The 17,657-nt window shown below is 36.5% G+C and overlaps 4 protein-coding genes across 4 annotated transcripts; 3 read left to right on the top strand and 1 right to left on the bottom strand.

Moving 5' to 3' along the window:
* The first annotated feature begins 30 nt into the window (after positions 1-30).
* si:ch211-167j9.5 (fibroblast growth factor receptor homolog 1) lies at positions 31-8,580 on the top strand. Its single transcript, XM_060888060.1, has 12 exons — positions 31-399; positions 1,753-1,861; positions 3,719-3,812; positions 3,934-4,129; positions 4,293-4,431; positions 5,749-5,847; positions 6,077-6,237; positions 6,701-6,838; positions 6,917-7,028; positions 7,154-7,253; positions 7,544-7,643; positions 7,724-8,580. Exons 2-12 carry the CDS (start codon positions 1,828-1,830, stop codon positions 7,784-7,786), a joined length of 1,236 nt encoding a protein of 411 aa, XP_060744043.1. The 5' UTR covers positions 31-399; positions 1,753-1,827; the 3' UTR covers positions 7,787-8,580.
* A 261-nt stretch (positions 8,581-8,841) lies between these two features.
* On the top strand, positions 8,842-10,111 carry tmem97 (transmembrane protein 97). The gene is made up of 3 exons (XM_060888063.1): positions 8,842-9,182; positions 9,262-9,406; positions 9,487-10,111. Exons 1-3 carry the CDS (start codon positions 9,069-9,071, stop codon positions 9,759-9,761), a joined length of 534 nt encoding a protein of 177 aa, XP_060744046.1. The 5' UTR covers positions 8,842-9,068; the 3' UTR covers positions 9,762-10,111.
* Positions 9,993-12,700, bottom strand: ift20 (intraflagellar transport 20 homolog (Chlamydomonas)). The gene is made up of 5 exons (XM_060888064.1): positions 12,540-12,700; positions 11,929-12,174; positions 10,927-11,012; positions 10,725-10,828; positions 9,993-10,637 (listed from the first exon to the last, which is right to left on the bottom strand). The coding sequence occupies exons 2-5, from the start codon at positions 12,053-12,055 to the stop codon at positions 10,556-10,558; spliced, it is 399 nt and encodes a 132-aa protein (XP_060744047.1). The 5' UTR covers positions 12,056-12,174; positions 12,540-12,700; the 3' UTR covers positions 9,993-10,555.
* Positions 12,701-12,852: 152 nt separating this feature from the next.
* rad1 (RAD1 homolog (S. pombe)) lies at positions 12,853-16,333 on the top strand. Its single transcript, XM_060888061.1, has 6 exons — positions 12,853-12,987; positions 13,135-13,352; positions 13,446-13,554; positions 14,534-14,792; positions 15,241-15,339; positions 15,937-16,333. Exons 2-6 carry the CDS (start codon positions 13,158-13,160, stop codon positions 16,112-16,114), a joined length of 840 nt encoding a protein of 279 aa, XP_060744044.1. The 5' UTR covers positions 12,853-12,987; positions 13,135-13,157; the 3' UTR covers positions 16,115-16,333.
* Positions 16,334-17,657: the final 1,324 nt, after the last annotated feature.

The raw sequence follows: 17,657 nt of genomic DNA, 5'->3' as shown, positions 1-17,657 counted from the left end.
CATGTTTGTACTTTTGCAGAGAGCAGCAGAGGCTGTCAGCAAGAAAAGGAAACCACAACACTGGTCATGTTCTGAATTCTGCACATCTTCACCGAAATCAAGCCATGTAACCACAGCATGCTGTGTATTTTATTAATCTTGATCGTGTAAAATTTAACACTATAATAATATGGCCCTGGTTGTGATCTGTGTGAGGCAGAAGGAGAGAAAAAAGTGAATGTAACAAAGTGCACCAGACCGCATTCTGCTCTAGTGCTACTTCTCACTCGTATCGGCAGCTCTACATCATAGACACCTGGCTGAAGGCAGTTTCCGTGCGCTCTCATTGTAGCAGCACACCACAAGGTCGTGTGGACTCCATGACACTCAGGATGGTGACATTTAAGGACTGAAATGATAGTAAGTTTGTACCTCTTTGTACCCTTTTCCTATACTTTTTTGTTTCGCTGAAAGAGATTTAAGCTTTGTCAATTTTTTTAGTAAAGAAGTAACATAGTGTTTTCAGCTTCGAGGGAGTGAATAAATACTGACAAATATTCCCTTCAAAATAAAATAGGATTAAGTTCTTTTTGTTTGTGCATATTGACCAATTACTGTTTAGTAATTAATCATTTGTTATTCTGGTGGTGTAGCATGTGGAAAATATGCAAACGGTTAACAATTTCTAGAAGGTAATTAAAATTCTCACAACCTAACAATATATTGTTGTTTTTTGTTAGTTTTTTTTTCAATTCAGAAGAAAATAAACACTCATCCTTTTTCTCATTCACTTTAATGAACGAGTACTCGTTTGATTTGGCTTTTAATTAACTCTTTAATTCTAAACTTAAAACATAATAATAAACTTAAGTTGTTGTTTCTTTTTATTTTGAATCAGATTGCCATGGCTTTGGACGCAGCATCTGTTTTTTGTTTTTTTTTCCACTGGCTTAAGGGAGCGTTTACATTTATGTTGTTTGGTGTAAACTAAATGAGGTTTTCCTTTCATTAAGTGTGAACACTACACCTTTACACTTTGGTACACAGTAAAAAAACAACTCTGAAACAACAAAACTTCAAGAGAAACGTAAGCAGAAAACATTTGTCTCTTGTTGATACTGAAACAGCAGGAAAGTCTTGGCAAATGTATATTTTTTCCCTTATAAAAATACACTGATTTACAGAAGTAAGCTTTTTATGTTTTATGAGGATATGGAAGTATCCATTAAATCACAAAAGCCAAAAATAAGTCAAGGAAGATCCCTTTGTGCTTGTAAATTGTTATGAAAATAGTAATGAAACCAAATAAAGATCTAGAACTAGTAGAAAATCCCTCTTGTACACCCTTTAGCAAACTTTATATTGTTTAAACCTAAAACTTTAAATATATCTGTATAACAAATGACAAAAACATATTTATTTTAATCTTGCATATAGTAAAACATTTTTAAATAAGGCTACACTTCTATATATTGTCTGCATTTTTCTGTTTTTCTTCCTCAGCATTCAGAAGGCTTGCTGAAAATATTTCTTAAGATTTTATTTGTGAAAGATGAGATCATTAACTAATACACACATTACCTCATTCTTCATCTCTCTCCCATGACATGACACTAAAGTTTCACTTAGCTCATGTCTTTAGATGGTTATTTCCATTACCTTTTAATAGCTTTTAGAAGATTTTTTTTCCAAACTTAGTTACTTCATTTCTTGTTCAGACATAAGAAACACATTATGCTGTGTCTCAGATGCTAAATTTTCTTTATATTTTAGTGATGCTGAGCTCTTATTCAGATCTCTACAAGGAATGCGTGGATCTGCCAGACCTGTCCACTTAGGGGAAACAATATGTCCTCTCTCAAAACTACAGAAACCCCGAAATGTAAGTGTGTATCAGCTTACACTCAGTTTCTTACAGTCTACAAGCTGCTTTTCTGACAGGATGAATTTTTGACACATTTTGAAGCAGAAATTTGATTAGAATAAAGCATGGGCAATGACAGCTCATTCTGGCCATTTGATTAAATTTAACTCTGTGACTCTTCGCTAAAGTATACAGAGACATGACATGCAGCAGTGCAGTGCAAACATCTCTGCAATGAAATGCTCTAAAGCAAAAGATGCCTTCAAAAATAATACAGATTTTTTTTACATAAAATAAGTGAAATAAACGAAAAAAAATAAAAGAAAGCAAACTCGACACGTCGTTATGACAACTCTTAGTAGACCCGGGTAATCTGTACTGACTTATACATTTGCTTGTTCTTTTGATTTGCATGCATGCAAACCCGACAGCCTTTATAATTTTTTTTTCCTGAAAATTTGTTGTATAATATTTTGCTCTGACACACAAAGGATTACTTTTTTTTTTAACTTCAAAAATTTTACTCCTGTTACCTTTTGAAATAGAAAATGTTTAACTGTCTAAATAATGCAGAAGTCATAAAATAAACATCTATAATTTTGTACTTTTATTAAAAAAAATAAATATAAAGTGCTGTATGTGTTACCTCAATAATAAATGTAATATTTTGTATAATAAGGAGAAGTATTGACTCACACACTTCAAAAATAATGAAACGAAATTAAACAGAAAACACTGATATTATGCCAAATTAAAGTGTACATTCACTGCACACCTGAAAAACATGCAAATATGAGATAAAAAAGGCCCAAAACCAATGGGACATCCTGCTATCAGAAAATAATAAAGGATGCCTACTCCGAAATTGATCATTTTATTTCTATTTTATTTCATGTTCCGGGGGGCGGGAAAGAAATCTGAATAACCCCGAGGGATCCGTCACAGATAATAACCAGAGTTCAGGTTCAAACCAGGACACTGGAGTTGGCAGTGCTACTCGCTGCACTACTGTCTCATGAATACATGAGCATAAACAAATGCTCTATCATTTATATTTACAGTTGCACTTATAAGTTTACATACGCCTCACGTGATCTGCAAAACATCTGGCACAGTACAAGAAAGTAATAACTGAAATGATTCAAAATTTACATACATTTGATTCTTGATGCTGTGGTGTTACCTAGATGATGAATGACCGCTCTTATTTTGTTGTGATGGATGTTCATAAACTGCTGGTTTGTCCTGAGCAGTTACGCTGCCTATTGTTCTTTAGAAACAGATCTCTGAGAACACTGGAGTGACTCATACACAACTATTACAGAAATTGTGAAATGTTTTTTAGTTTTATTTAGTACTACTCATCAGAAGAATTTCAATAAATGTGAAAATATGGATCTCAATATCATATAGTCACTGACGATAAGGGGAAAAATATAATAGAAAAGCAAATAACGTGCAGGAGCTGAAGGATTTTTCTGAAGAGCAATGTGCAGTTTAATTGCTCAGGATCAACCAGGGACTCGTGAACTATTACAGCACATCATCCAGGTAACAAGACCGTGTTAAAAATGAAGCGTATGTAAAATTATAACTGGTTCAGTTGTGTAAATTTAGTTGTTATTGTGTCTTCTTTACCATATGTAACTATTATATGAGTTTATTCAGGGCAAAACTAAAAAAAAAACAAAAAACAAAATGTAATTTATAATAACAGAAAATGTTCCTAGTACATTCATAACGCTTGGTAAACTCCTGATGAGTGAGTTACCAGTTTACTAAAGTGTGTTGCTGAAACTTTGTTAGTATGTGGCCTAGTTTGATTTCCTGTCATGTTTCGTCATGTAATATCACGCCTCCTGTTTGTTGTTGCAGGTGCTGCTCTGGACACTAACCACTACATTCTCATTGGCATCTCTGTTGTCACCGTTTTAATCACACTTTTGTTTGGCATTGTGTGCTTCAAAAAGTAAAATGAATGTTTTATTTAATTAAAGAGAGCAGTTTTACCAGCTACATTAAATCAGACCTAACATTCAGATAATATATTGTTTTTGCTAGATATAAAGTCTTTATTCCTTATATTGCAGATATCGATCTCTGAGTAAGACCATACATCAACTTGGACGGGGAAAATCCGTGACTGTTCCTGCTGAAGACTCCGCTCCTCTTTCTCCCACGTCTCCTCAATCTTTGTTTGTGATGCCATCGTTAGACAGTTCGGCGGAAACGCGGCAACATAGACAGAAAAGCAGTGTTCGTTTAATGTGGAGAGCTCCGCAACAGGTTCAGAGCATCATAATTCAGACGACTCCTGATTAGCTGTATCTTTTCGTTTTTAGTTCATGTCATAGACCGCATCAGGTTGATGAGAGAAAACACATTAACTTATTAGTAAAAAAAAGAAAGAAAAGCTAAACCTAACATCTTCACAATGTTGTTTCTTCAGAACCCACAGATTGCAAGGACGGACCTGAACCTGATACAGCTGATCAAAGCTGGGAGGGAAGGGGCTTTCTACAAAGCGAGGATGTTGCGGGGAACCTGCAAAGGTCACTCATTTGTTACCTGCAAGATTGCAAAAGAAGGTAGTACACTGCCAAAAACTCTGAATTACCAAGCATGAGCTAACATTGCAGGTGTGTAATATAATTACTGTTTAAAATAGTACCAGAAATCTAGCCTTTGGATGATATTAGAATTTATTTTTTGTTCTTGTACCTGTAAGGACACTCAAAGTTTTTCTATACAGTTTAACTATTGTTTATTTGCGAGAACATTATTCCAGTGCTGATGTAATATTGTAGTATGAAGTCTGCATACAGTGTGTGTTCAAACGTTTGTAAATCTGGAGGGAAACTAATGATTATTTGTTGATTTTTATTTTCTAGGTCACTATTTAAATGTAAGCAAATATTTTACGCTCATTTATACAAAATAGAAAAGCAGATTTTCCTCATGTCTAATCCCTTTCATTAAAGAATGTGTTCACACTGATGGATCTGATCTAACACAGATCATCAGGTTTATCACAAACGTCCATGGAGTCCATGCCAGCTCATGTGCATGCTGTAATTAAAGCAAAAAAGAAAGAACCTCTCAAATCCATACAAATATTTCAAATTAAAATGTTCCATTAACATTTGTATTGAACATTTTTATATTAAGTTTGAACAGAAGGGGGGGCACGGTGGCTTAGTGGTTAGCACGTTTGCCTCACACCTCCAGGGTTGGGGATTCGATTCCCGCCTCCGCCTTGTGTGTGTGGAGTTTGCATGTTCTCCCCGTGCCTCGGGAGTTTCCTCCAGGTACTCCGGTTTCCTTCCCCGGTCCAAAGACATGCATGGTAGGTTGATTGGCATCTCTGGAAAATTGTCTGTAGTGTGTGAGTGAATGAGAGTGTGTGTGCCCTGCAATGGGTTGGCACTCTGTCCAGGGTGTATCCTGCCTTGATGCCCGATGACGCCTGAGATAGGCACAGGCTCCCCGGGATAAGCGGTAGAAAATGAGTGAGTGAGAGTGAGTGAGTTTGAACAGAATGCTAAATAAAAGTACTTTCACTAGTCTTACAGTAAATCTAACAATTATCAATGTACTGAAATTCCTACATAATATCCCAATCAAGAAAAGAATCATTGTTTTTTATTTTAAACACACAATATGATTTCACATCTTCCCACGTTTATAAGTGTGCTCTACAATGTATATGAATAAAATTGTTCTATTATGTTATATAATATATAGAAGTGGTCAATTTTCACACAAATGATTACAATAGAGGAAGAGCATGTGGAAAGAAAGATCATTTCTGCTTGTGGTATTTCAGCTTCATAAATTCTATTACGTTCCTGTGTAGACAAAAACCATTTTCATAGAATCATTAATTAGCTCACTGTCTCTATTAGGAGTCACTTCAAAGCAAATGGAGACTGAAGTTTCTATTATGAGGAAGCTGGTGTATCATAAAAATGTACTTCAGCTGCTGGACTGGAACATGGCTGAGGGTAAGAGCTTGATAGAAATAGACATGATCTATTTTTAGTTTACTGAGTAATTCTACTCCTGCAGTCAATGTGTAGACCAGCTCAACATTTTAGTTAAATTCCACAAAAAAGTTGTTTTATTTTCTTATGTTTGGAATGAATGTTTGGTAGTAATAGAACCCAGCTAAGACTGGAACCTGCGTAATTGGGACAGTTATGTTTTCTTTAACTTGCTGGATGTTTTGTGCAGAGCCCTTCATGTTGATCATGGAGTTTGTGAGCCATGGGACTCTGCGCAGCTTTCTGCAGACACATCATGACAAGCTGAGCGCTGATGCTGAGATCCAGAACCTTTTCGCTATCACCTCCTATCACATCGCTCTGGCCATGGAACACTTACGCTCCAAAATGGTATCTCTGTCTCAGTGAAACACCAGATATTATATTTCATTTTGCAATTCCATTATGACCAAAAAGCCATGAGATGTTATATCGATGGGAAAAATGGAGCTGCAGAACTGTTTGTACAAACAGCGTGAAATTGTGCTTTGTGCGTGCAGCAGGTTGAAAAAGTTACATTATTGTTAATGTCACAATTGTGCAACAAAGCAAAAAATAAATAAATATAATATATATACCTATTGTTAGCTTGCCTTATCTCTGTGCTGAAATGTCATCCATGGCATGGTTTTGTGTCACTTTGTGAAATGTCTGTTTTTGTTTTTGTCTTTTTTTTAATAAAAGTCTCTGCAGTGCGACAGGGACGTGACTCAATAACTTGTTTGGGAAAAGTACAGTTGTCTTTTACCTCAGTGGAAACACACATACATAACTGATGTATATTCTGACTGAGATTCATGCTTGTTATCTGCAGGTGGTACACTGTGACCTTGCTTTAAGGAATATTCTGGTGAGCCGGTTCCCCTGGGAAATCAAAGTGGCAGAGTTTGGTCTGGCCAAAGACTTGACTCGTATGAGAAGTAGACGAAGCACCACGAAAAAACACCAGAGGGTTCGGCATTGTATTACATTACATAAATCCTTATATTACTTAAATCCTCCAGTGGTTATAAAATGTTGCTGTTCTTAGGATCGAGTGCCCTTGCGCTGGTATCCTCCTGAATATTTCCGGAACAGCTACTACAGCTTCAAGGGGGACGTGTGGGCTTTTGGTATTGTGTTATGGGAAATGCAGACATTTGGTGAGCTCAGCCCAATAAACCTATAATAGCCCTACTGATTAGATCATCCATTTGCTGAAATCCAATTTTTAAACACTGCAGAAAAGTTGAATAAAATAAAAATGTTTTTATTGTGCTCTTTACAGGCAGTCTGCCCTATCCCAATTTGGAGACTTCAGATCAAGTGGTGTATCACATTTGTGCTGGAACCAGAAATATAGGGCCTGACAGCTGCAGACCAGAGATGTAAGCATCAACATCATTCACTCTTCATTTGCTATTAGGCTGCATAATTCATGTACATTAACAGCACCTCTGGTGGAAGATGTAGGTGTTACATGTCTAAGACTTTTTGATTAGAAATGATCTTGCCGTATTGGCCTGCCAGTATCTTTGCATTAAACATTTTCTAAAAAAGTGGTTCTCAAACCCCACCGAAAATGCCCGTATTTCTGCATGAACTTAAACTGTCCATGATAAGCATTAGAATATACTGCATTTGAACATAGACTCTGAGTTGATATTTTCATATACAGACTGCAGATAATGAAAGACTGCTGGGTGGAGCCTTATACAGCCAGACCATCCTTTTCTGAGCTTGTCAGAACCTTGGAGAGCATCATTGAGGATGATGCAGTAAGTGTTTTATAAATCTGTTTATTTAACAGTTGCTTTATTATAAGGTAAATAACAAATGTGCATATCTTGTGTTCCAGGATTACGTGGATGTTGTAGACCAAAGACCTAAGAGTGTAGCAGAAGAATTTTCAACATTATAATCCAGTTGGAGTCTAAATGCATATTAAGTCTTTATCAGAGTCTTTTCCTGCTGTCAGGAGTCACCTATTTGCACTAATAACGCTGCGGCTGGATGTCTGTCAAGCATCCACTTCATACTGGAAAACCATGCAATTTGAAGCTTTGCCGTTCATTTTAACAGACTGGTTCATTTTAGCACTCCATGTACAAAATAAAAGTCTCCATCAGTGACCTTATTTTGTGCCTGCATGAACACAACAAATGAACTCTGGCTCCTTTAAAGTGAATTGTGCTCAGACCACACTTAAAGATGGCTTTAGAATGGTTTATTCTTTGGTTCACTTGATTCAAGTCAAGAAGCTTCTATTGTCATTTCAGCCATATATAGCTGTTGCAGTACACAGTGAAATGAGATGTTTCTCCAGGTTTATGGTGCTACATAAAACATAGAGCTAAGGACTTAGTAAGTACTCCTAGCCACATAAAGTGCATCTGTGCAAACAGTGCAGGACAAGACAGAAAGACAGTACAGGACAAAAGACAGTGCAAACAAAAAATACAAGACAATACACAAAAGACAATACACAGAAAGTGCCGACCAGTGTAAATACTGTTCAAACGATTATTAATATTGTGCAGAAATACTGGAATGAACACAGTATTATAGCAGCACTATAATACACTGTTTATGCTCCATTCCCCTCATGCTGCTTCTCACCATGCTTTTTAGCTCCACTATAATAATTCTGTATCTCCAAGTGCTAATGCTTTATGTCATGTAAATAAAGTGGTCGGTGTTTGCTTGCTGATTGTATGTAACTACAATTTTATTTTGCCTCACAGATAACCAAAAAAGTGATGAATACTCTCATGAGGTCTCATGAACTCCCAGCAATCCACGTGGGTCTTGAGTAACATCATCACATGACATGACATGACAATAGCAAGACAGTTGTTGTGAATTAATATGAAAGTGTATTGTGTGTAGCACATGCATGTACTTTATATTTTGCTTGGCGTTCCATCACCTCCATTCAACATTGAAGTTCTAGCTAATGGAAAGGAAAAGGAGCAAACACTGATAACTTATCTCCTGACTGAACTTGTCCCTTTAAAACCTTTGATCTCTGACGCCACGCCCCATTCATACATACCTCCGCCCCTTCGACATCAACGGCCAATAGAAAGACAGGATACCGGCGCGTGAGGCCACGTTGCATTGAACCTCTCCCAGTTTTTTAAGCCTTTGTACCGGATAAAGCCGTAGAAATTTTCTTTTCTTTCTCCCTGACGGCGTGTAAAATGCTTCTCCGTGCTTTAGAGCTCGTGTTTTTCTTTTATTTTGCGTCACACATCCCTATCACTCTCTTCATTGATCTTCAAGCACTCCTACCAGAACACGTGTTTCCTCAAGCTGTAAGTTTGCACTGAAACGTCGCCTTGGTTTCCGTCCAGCTTTTCCACTCTGTAGTTAAACTCATCCTTTGCATTGCAGTTTAAAGACGTGCTGCGCTGGTATGCATCCGAATTCAGAGATCCCATGGTGCTGGATCCACCTGTTTGGTTTAAATCCTTCATCTTTTGTGAAGCACTCGTTCAGTTGCCCTTCTTTCCTGTTGCAGCATACGCCTTTTTCAAAGGTCAGTGAATCCTGGATCATGCAGATCATTCATGAACTTGTGGATGATGTCAAGAAGGTTAAAGACCGTTTTATTTGCAGGCGGCTGCAGATGGATCAGGACTCCAGCCATCCTGTATTCTGTGCACGTGGCCACCAGCTTAATTCCCATCCTGAGCCACGTCTTGCTCTATAACTTCCCACTGGCTCCTCATCCGGGTCCACAGACATCCAAGGAGAGATGGGCACTGGTGTCTATTTATGCTCCATACTTAATCATTCCCCTCATGCTGCTCCTCACCATGCTTTTTAGCTCCACGTATAATTCTGTCTCTCCAAGTGCTAAGGCTTCATCCAAGAGCAAGAAGCGAAAATAAATAAAAATCTTTAGATTTCAATAAATTGTTCTATTCATTCATGATTGTCAAAAAAAAACAAACAAGGATTGTTGAATCATTACAATGTTCTGAATTATTAATATAATTTTTGAAGATTAATTATTTGGACCAGAATGATTGAGATATTGTTGATTTGAGGAATGAATCTGCTTTTCCACACCACAAAGCTGTATGATCGAGAACAGACGTAGACATGTATGAGCAAAATAGTTGTATTCAAATGTACATGTTTATATAGTGTCTGTCAAAACCAACAGTACTTTGACAATAAATATTGTGAATAAAGTATTGTAAACAAAGCAAATAAAATGCACTGTTTGGTTACAAAATTTACAGAACTTTTAAATGTTTGTCTTTTTGTGGTCCCATGAACAACCAAGGGCATTGAGAGAGTACTTTTTAAATTAAAATCAAAGATTTAAATCACAAAAAGGATACAAAATATACAGAAAACACTCGAGTCTTGGTCTAGTAATTAATTACAGGAACATGCAGATACTGTATTTATTACCTGGTAGCAAAAGAGATTTACAGAATAATTATATATCAATACTATAAATATGTTTTCATATAAATAATAATGCCTTATTGTGAAACATATGTTACAGTTGTAACCCCAGGAACTGGTCATGATATGGGTCATATGTTGAGGTTGTTAAAGCCACATATTGAAACAAATCACCAAGTGAGAACCCCACTTCTTATTAGCGAAGTCATTGTCAGAGATGCATAGCATCATACTTTTTGTCCTTGTGACAAAATGCAGAAGACGATTATTTCTGTAGCATAAACTGGTCGATGAATTCATTCTGCTCCGCTTCCACTTTGGAAAGAGCTTCATATTCAATTCTGTACCTGTCAAAAAGTAGAGAAGAGAACTTAAATAAGGATGTATTGTATTTGCACATAAACAAAATGCCCTTAAAACGCATGTGAGTAAACCTTTCCAACTGCATCCTCTTCTCTGCAATTAGAGCCTGGAGTTGTTGCTGTTGAGCCTCTCGCTGTTTTGCAACAGATTTCAGCAGATTTCTAGCACCTATTGCCTGTCAAATGACCACATGTCAAGTTTACATTTACAGCATTTGGCAGAAGTTCACAGAGTTCATAATCAAACTTCAGCATTTGAAATAAATATGCATACCTTCATTTTTTCTTTTTCTGCTTCCTTTGACAATTCATCCACCATTTCGATAAGCCCACCCACTATCTTCTGAAACTGTCCGATTTCTGTTATCACACATTTACATTTACATTTACAGCATTTGGCAGACGCCCTTATTCAGAGCGAAGTACATAAGTGCTTAAATCTCTAACATTGGATACATTAATGCTGGCTCACTAGGTTACATACTTAACATACCATGAGTTTAAAACATTGTTCAAAGTTACAATAAAAAAGTGTCAAAGGTTTTACATTTACAGCATTTAGCAGACGCCCTTATCCAGAGGGACTTACACACAGTGAAGCATCTTGGTAAAGCTTGGTGTGGACCATTAATGGGGAAACAAACTTTTCCCTCAATAAGTCTACCCTTCTAGCCAGAAGAACTCTTCATTCATTCATTCATTCAATCATTAACTGATTTATATTTATCTGGAAATAAGATGGTTATACACCCTCATGGGATCCCAGTAAGAGTGTATAATTACATATTTTTGCATTAAGTATTTATTCATATGTAAACATATTTGATGTTCAACATTTATTTATGTTCTTTCTGTCCTATCTCCATGGATCCTAACCACCATTTTTTTTTTTTTTGCTTAAAACCTGTTGCAGTAGTAAGATTTATATACGAGTCAAAAACATGATTCTTTTTTCTCCCAAAATGAAGAGGAAGACATATATATATGTATATATATATATATATATATATATATATATATATATATATATATATATATATATATATAGTGTCAGGAAAGAGAAACAAGCAAAAGGCTTCTGACTCTGAGGCAGTGGAAAATGTGAGGCAAAGAAATAACAAGCTGACAGTGAGAAAGAAAATTTTTCACAGACCCAAGAGAGCACATAATAAATGTGTATAATGACATTTTGACATAATGACACACAAAAAAGTGACAGCCCTTAAATACCGTGATAACTCACTGTGGGTATCGGAGTAGACTGAAATGAACTTACTGTCAACAAAGTCTTTGCATTCTTCTTTAAGCTCAGTGGTCTTCTGTGAGACATCTGGATCAAGTACTCGTAACTTGTTGAGTTCATCGAAATGAAGTCCAGCGTCTGCTAGTGGATCTTTAGCCATGACCGTAAGCCTGCTTTGGTTTGATCACTTTAACCGCTCCACACGGGTTTCCCCTTAATAACACGTCGGTTCGTGACAATGGAGCTGCTTTCCTTTTGTACAGTCACAGCCAATCCGAGCTAAAGGCAAAAATAAACAACAACACCCATTGTTTTGTCCACACATGACACAGCAAAAGCCCAGACACTAGTTCTCTTGGCTATAAGACTGAAAAAAAAGCATCAAATAACATTTATACAGTGACGTAAACAGTCTCTAAACAGTTCTGCACCATATGCCAACGGATCAACACATGCTAGGAAGCTAATGAACAACAACAGCGCTAACTGATGTACTGGGATAGCAGTAAAGAAGCTAATATGCTAAGCTAATATGCTAAAACCCTTCTTCGTTGAATGACAAAAGTGGTTTTACGAGGGGGAAAAAAGTACAATATTGTTTCCAAGTCCGTGTTACACTAAACAACACAACAAATCTATCTCACCGAGGAAAAAAATAATTAACAGCAACTTCTAGTCGTTGCTAAAACACTCGATCATGTGTCACAGGGAGCCAATCCAGCTGATGTGGCTCCGCCTCTTTTCCTCTGTGTTTCTGTTGCCTTGGAGACGGCCGGCCGTACCACTTCGACACCAAAGGGAGGAAGGTCAAATTTCTAACTTAACTAATATTTCGAGCGAGCGACTTCGACGATTCATTGCCTGCAATTTACGTTATAAATTAGCGGTTGCCTGTCAAAGCAGGAAAGTCCGATAGCTTCGTTTGACACATGCGTTACCGGACGGAACTACTAGGTACAGGCCACCACGCCACACTCCCAGTCGCTAGGGGGCAGTAACGCGGTCTGTTTACCTAACAAACATGTCAAGGAAGAAGAAAATGTGCAGCTAAGAAAACATGTATCTGCATTAGCGCCAAAAAGTGTTAAGTAGGTGAGTGCAACATGTGTCACGTTAGTTATTGTGTCTTTTACTTAAATAAACGTAAGATAATCACACAGCTTAGTAACTTAAAGCTTAGTATGACTAACATGTTGTGTACATTGTAAAAGTCTGTACAATCTTGTGTTGTCATCGTAGATGCTTCATTGTTGACTAGTAGTATGCCTCTGTCAACACAATCACAGTCAGGAAGTGATCAGTATGTTCTGGTCGCTAGTCTGGATAATGTAAGGAACCTTTCCAACATCCTGAAAGCGATATCCTTCAAAGACCACGCAATATTTAATGCAACTCCAAACGGACTGAAGGTTACTGTAGAAGAGTCTAAATGTCTTCAAGCAAACGCTTTCATTCAGGTTTGTGCTCTCAGCAGATAGATGTCTCAACTCACATTGACACCTTGGTCTGTGTACTATGTTTTTTGTGTGTGGTTTTTTCCACCCCTGTAGGCGGAGATCTTTCAAGAATTCACCTTGAAGGAGGATGTGGTTGGGTTTCAGGTGAACCTCACAGTGCTGCTGGATTGCCTCACAATCTTTGGTGGAAGCACAGTGCCAGGTATGTAGTGGAGTCTGGTCTTAATCAGCAATCAGGTCTTGCGCTGAACTCAGAGTTTAAGATGACCCATTAGTTCCTCAGGGGCTCTCGGTTGCACTATTATTAACTGTTGTAGAAAGGACATTATTTACATTTACACTATTTACTGTAGAGTGTCACCCAAATGAGGATGGGTTCCCTTCTGAGCCTGGTTCCTCTCAAGGTTTCTTCCTCATATCATCTCAAGGCGTTTTTCCTTGCCGCCGTTGCCTCCGGCTTGCTCATTAGGGATAGATATATATTATTCTAAATTTTAAGTTAATCTTTTTTTAAATAAATTTTAAACTTTAATTGTATATATTCACTTATTTATTTTTTCTTCTTCTTATAATGTATTTATTTCTTTTTCTCTCTCTTCTGTTTCCATACTTCTGTAAAGCTGATTTGAGACAATGGGAAATTGTTAAAAGCGCTATACAAATAAATTGAATTGAAGTCAAGTGGCGTTATCAGTTAAACTACATACAGCTGTTACAGTAAACTACTTTTTACAACACAATAAATAATAACGTTCATGTTAGACCATGGTGCTATAGAAAACGAGCAAGAACTACATTAGCCTACACAGACCCTGACAGGACTGCATCAAGTGTGTGTGTGCAAACAGCACACAACAATAGAAAAATGACTAAACAGGTCAGTAGGCACAGTGAAAGACAATTAAATTGCAAAAAATACAAATAAATAATAAATTTTATCAATATTAACATAACTTGCTGTTTATCAGCAAAAATGCAGGTGATACAGTATTTTTTTTATAGTAGTATAATTTTACTGTAACATGGTGAACACTACAACTATAATAATACACTAATAATAATAATATACTAATATATAATACACATATTGTATTTGCATGTTCATTATAGATCAATAACTGTACATAAAAATCTAGAGGATGTGACACTAATGCAAAAAGTGTGTATCTTTTCCCATTAAGGAGTGAGCACAGCTCTGAGAATGTGCTATAATGGCTATGGCTACCCTTTAACCCTGTTCCTGGAGGAGGGAGGAGTGGTAACCGTTTGCAAGATCAACACCCAGGAGCCTGAAGAGCCTTTAGATTTTGATTTCTGCAGCACTAATGTCACCAACAAGGTGATCCTTCAATCAGACAGCCTGAAAGAGGCGTTTTCAGAGCTGGACATGACCAGTGAGATCCTGCAGCTAACAATGTCACCAAGTCATCCCTATTTCAGGTACAGATATATTGACAAACACAGAGAGGAAGAGAATTCAATTTAATAAAAGGTAAAGTGAGCCTAGATCCATGCCAACAGGAGATTTATTATCATTAAACCCTGTTTTTGGAGAAACTACGGACACTTACATTTGAGAGGATCCAAAAGCTCAGCCGTTGTCTTTACAGCTACACACACAGGTTGTCAGAGAATATTTATTTTACATTCAGGAAGGGACAAGCAAAAACATTTGAACTGATATCATTTTGATTATCAATATCTTAAAATTGGTGATCAAATTTAACCTATCTTTTTGCTATTTTCTATTTTTACACTCATATTGATTGACTGGTGTTATATACTGTAGTGCACTCTCATTGTATGTTAGTTAGTTAGTTTACAAAAGTAAGGCTTAAGACTTGTGTTGATTTTAATATCACTCAAGAAAGATGACTTCTTCTTTTAGACTGTCAACATTTGGAAATTCAGGAAATGCCCATTATGACTACCCCAAAGACTCAGACATGATGGAACTGTTCCAGTGCACTAAAACACAGACCAACAGGTAACAGATGCATTCTGTATTCATCATATAGTGAATTATTAGGGGTGCAGCTATTTTGTAATGGTGTCCAAATTCGTAATTTATATTCCCTTAAGTGTTTACTATACAGTTATAACTATTTACAGTAGTTATAAATGTAAACTAAAAATGTTGATGTGGTTTATACAGAAATCTGTTTTTAATTCTATGGTATTTGTCTGGTTTCATTTTGATGATGTTCAGAGCATTCTGGGTAAGGATTATGTGTTTCCAGAATGCTTAAGCAGTCAGTATCTCTGTTAACACTGCTCTATTTATAAAACAGGAAATAATAAATAAGGCAATGAGAGAGCGATTTCCAACACAATGCTGGTGTTATAAAAGCCCTTAAAGGATATACATTGAGATGTGCAGGGTTTCCACAGAGGTACAGCTGGTACACTTGGCAGTAGGGCTGTAAATGTCAGTGAAAATATTTACTGTATATCAGCTACTACTGGGTATTTTTCGTTGTTGTTCTATGGGTACAATTTAAGCACCTACTGAAGGCTCTACAAGAATATCATGCATCTAATTCCTGGATTATGAGTTTTGTCTGTTCTTTTACTGCTGTTATAGGTACAAGATGTCACTCTTAAAACCCTCCACTAAGGCCCTCGCTCTGTCCTGTAAGGTGTCAGTGAGAACAGATACTCGAGGTTTCCTCTCATTACAGTATCTTGTACGGAATGATGACGGACAGATTTGTTTTGTTGAATATTATTGCTGTCCTGACGAAGAGATCGGTGAAGAATAAAGGAACAAGAAGGACCATATTTGGGTAAAATTGGCATTTTTTCTATGTAAAAGTCAAACTGGGATGCTGCAGACTGAGTTGTTCAGTGTGGATTTTCCTTTCACAAAGGTTTTGTGGTTTGTTATATTGTTGTATGCTGTATATTTGATATGAATGTAACTTACTGTGTAATATTACTGTGCAGAATTTTGTCATTTTATGAATAAATAATGAAAATTATTCGTTCAAATACGGATCCTAATGATGACTGGATTGAGACTTGGTTCACAGATTCCTTCCAATATTCATCCAAACCCTTATTTTTAAAATCAGAGCTCAGACTAATTTTCTAAATATAATTCAATAAATTAGGCAAATATCTTAGATACATTTGTACATTACTACTACCATCAGCTAAATATTTCCCATGATATTTATTTTATTAGAGCAGTTGGAGCCTTCTCTGTTTGAAAGCTACGTTTAAGTTATTTAGCTTCAAGTTGCATGTTTTAATCAATAACAATTAAATAATAAGCATGATGCATTCGATGGTGATTGTTATAGCTCACCGTTAACCACTTAAAATCACCCCTACCCTCAACCAACTATTGTATAACGCAACCAAAATCAAATACTCATTTTGGACCTAGTGATACACAATCTCATGGTGTACAAGAGCAGGGAATGACTGAAATGTGCAGAGAAGGGGGTCATGGATAAATATTGCTAGATTGAAAAACTGGTGGTTTGGTGTTTAATATTATTTTATTATATATATATATATATATATATATATATATATATATATATATATATATATATATATATATATATAAAAAGATTCTTGCATTACTATAGATATTAGCCTGTTTTACTATTTACTTCAGCTGAACCGAATGAGTTTAATACCATCTACACCTACACTGCATTTAAACAATTGGATTCGTGCAGAAAATAAATAGGCAGTGCTGAGGAGGGGGTTATTTTACAATTAAATGGTGCCTGAAAGTTTGATAACCAGTAATGTAAATCATCATAAATTCCAGTATGGCTTTCCAGAGCCCTAAATGCAGAGGTTCAACAGAGTTTTTTGTTTTGTTTTGGTTTTTTTTTTTGCACGTGAGTTTTGCACCGTTGCTGAGTGACCAGCAGGGGGCGCTTGAGTACGTAATAAATTGCCGAGCTGCTACCGCCACCTTGTGGTAAATGTGTTTTTAAATAAATAATATAATTTTTAACAAACTCAGTTATTTACGTTATTATTATTTATTGTTTTGAGTTTTTATTTTTGTTTTTTTTTTTACATTTGAAGCACAACGCGGTGTTTTTCCAGTCGGTTTTAAGGCTGTATTGAACAGTGTAAGTTGCAGTGAATATTTGTTGATTATATTGAGCAGAAAGTGGCCCACTGATGTACAAAACAGAACATCAGGGAAGTACGCGACTTATTTCGCGACCCGTTCTGACAGGTTATTTGGTTTGATGGTGTAGTCTAGGATGCTAAATGCTCAGGGACCAATCGTTGTGTCCTCGTACAGCTGCCGAGGTAACGCTGTTTCCGGGC

This window comes from Tachysurus vachellii, chromosome 15, assembly GCF_030014155.1.
Source record: "Tachysurus vachellii isolate PV-2020 chromosome 15, HZAU_Pvac_v1, whole genome shotgun sequence".
In the NCBI taxonomy this organism is placed as follows: Eukaryota; Metazoa; Chordata; class Actinopteri; order Siluriformes; family Bagridae; genus Tachysurus; species Tachysurus vachellii.
This window is presented reverse-complemented; position numbering and strand designations above follow the sequence as displayed.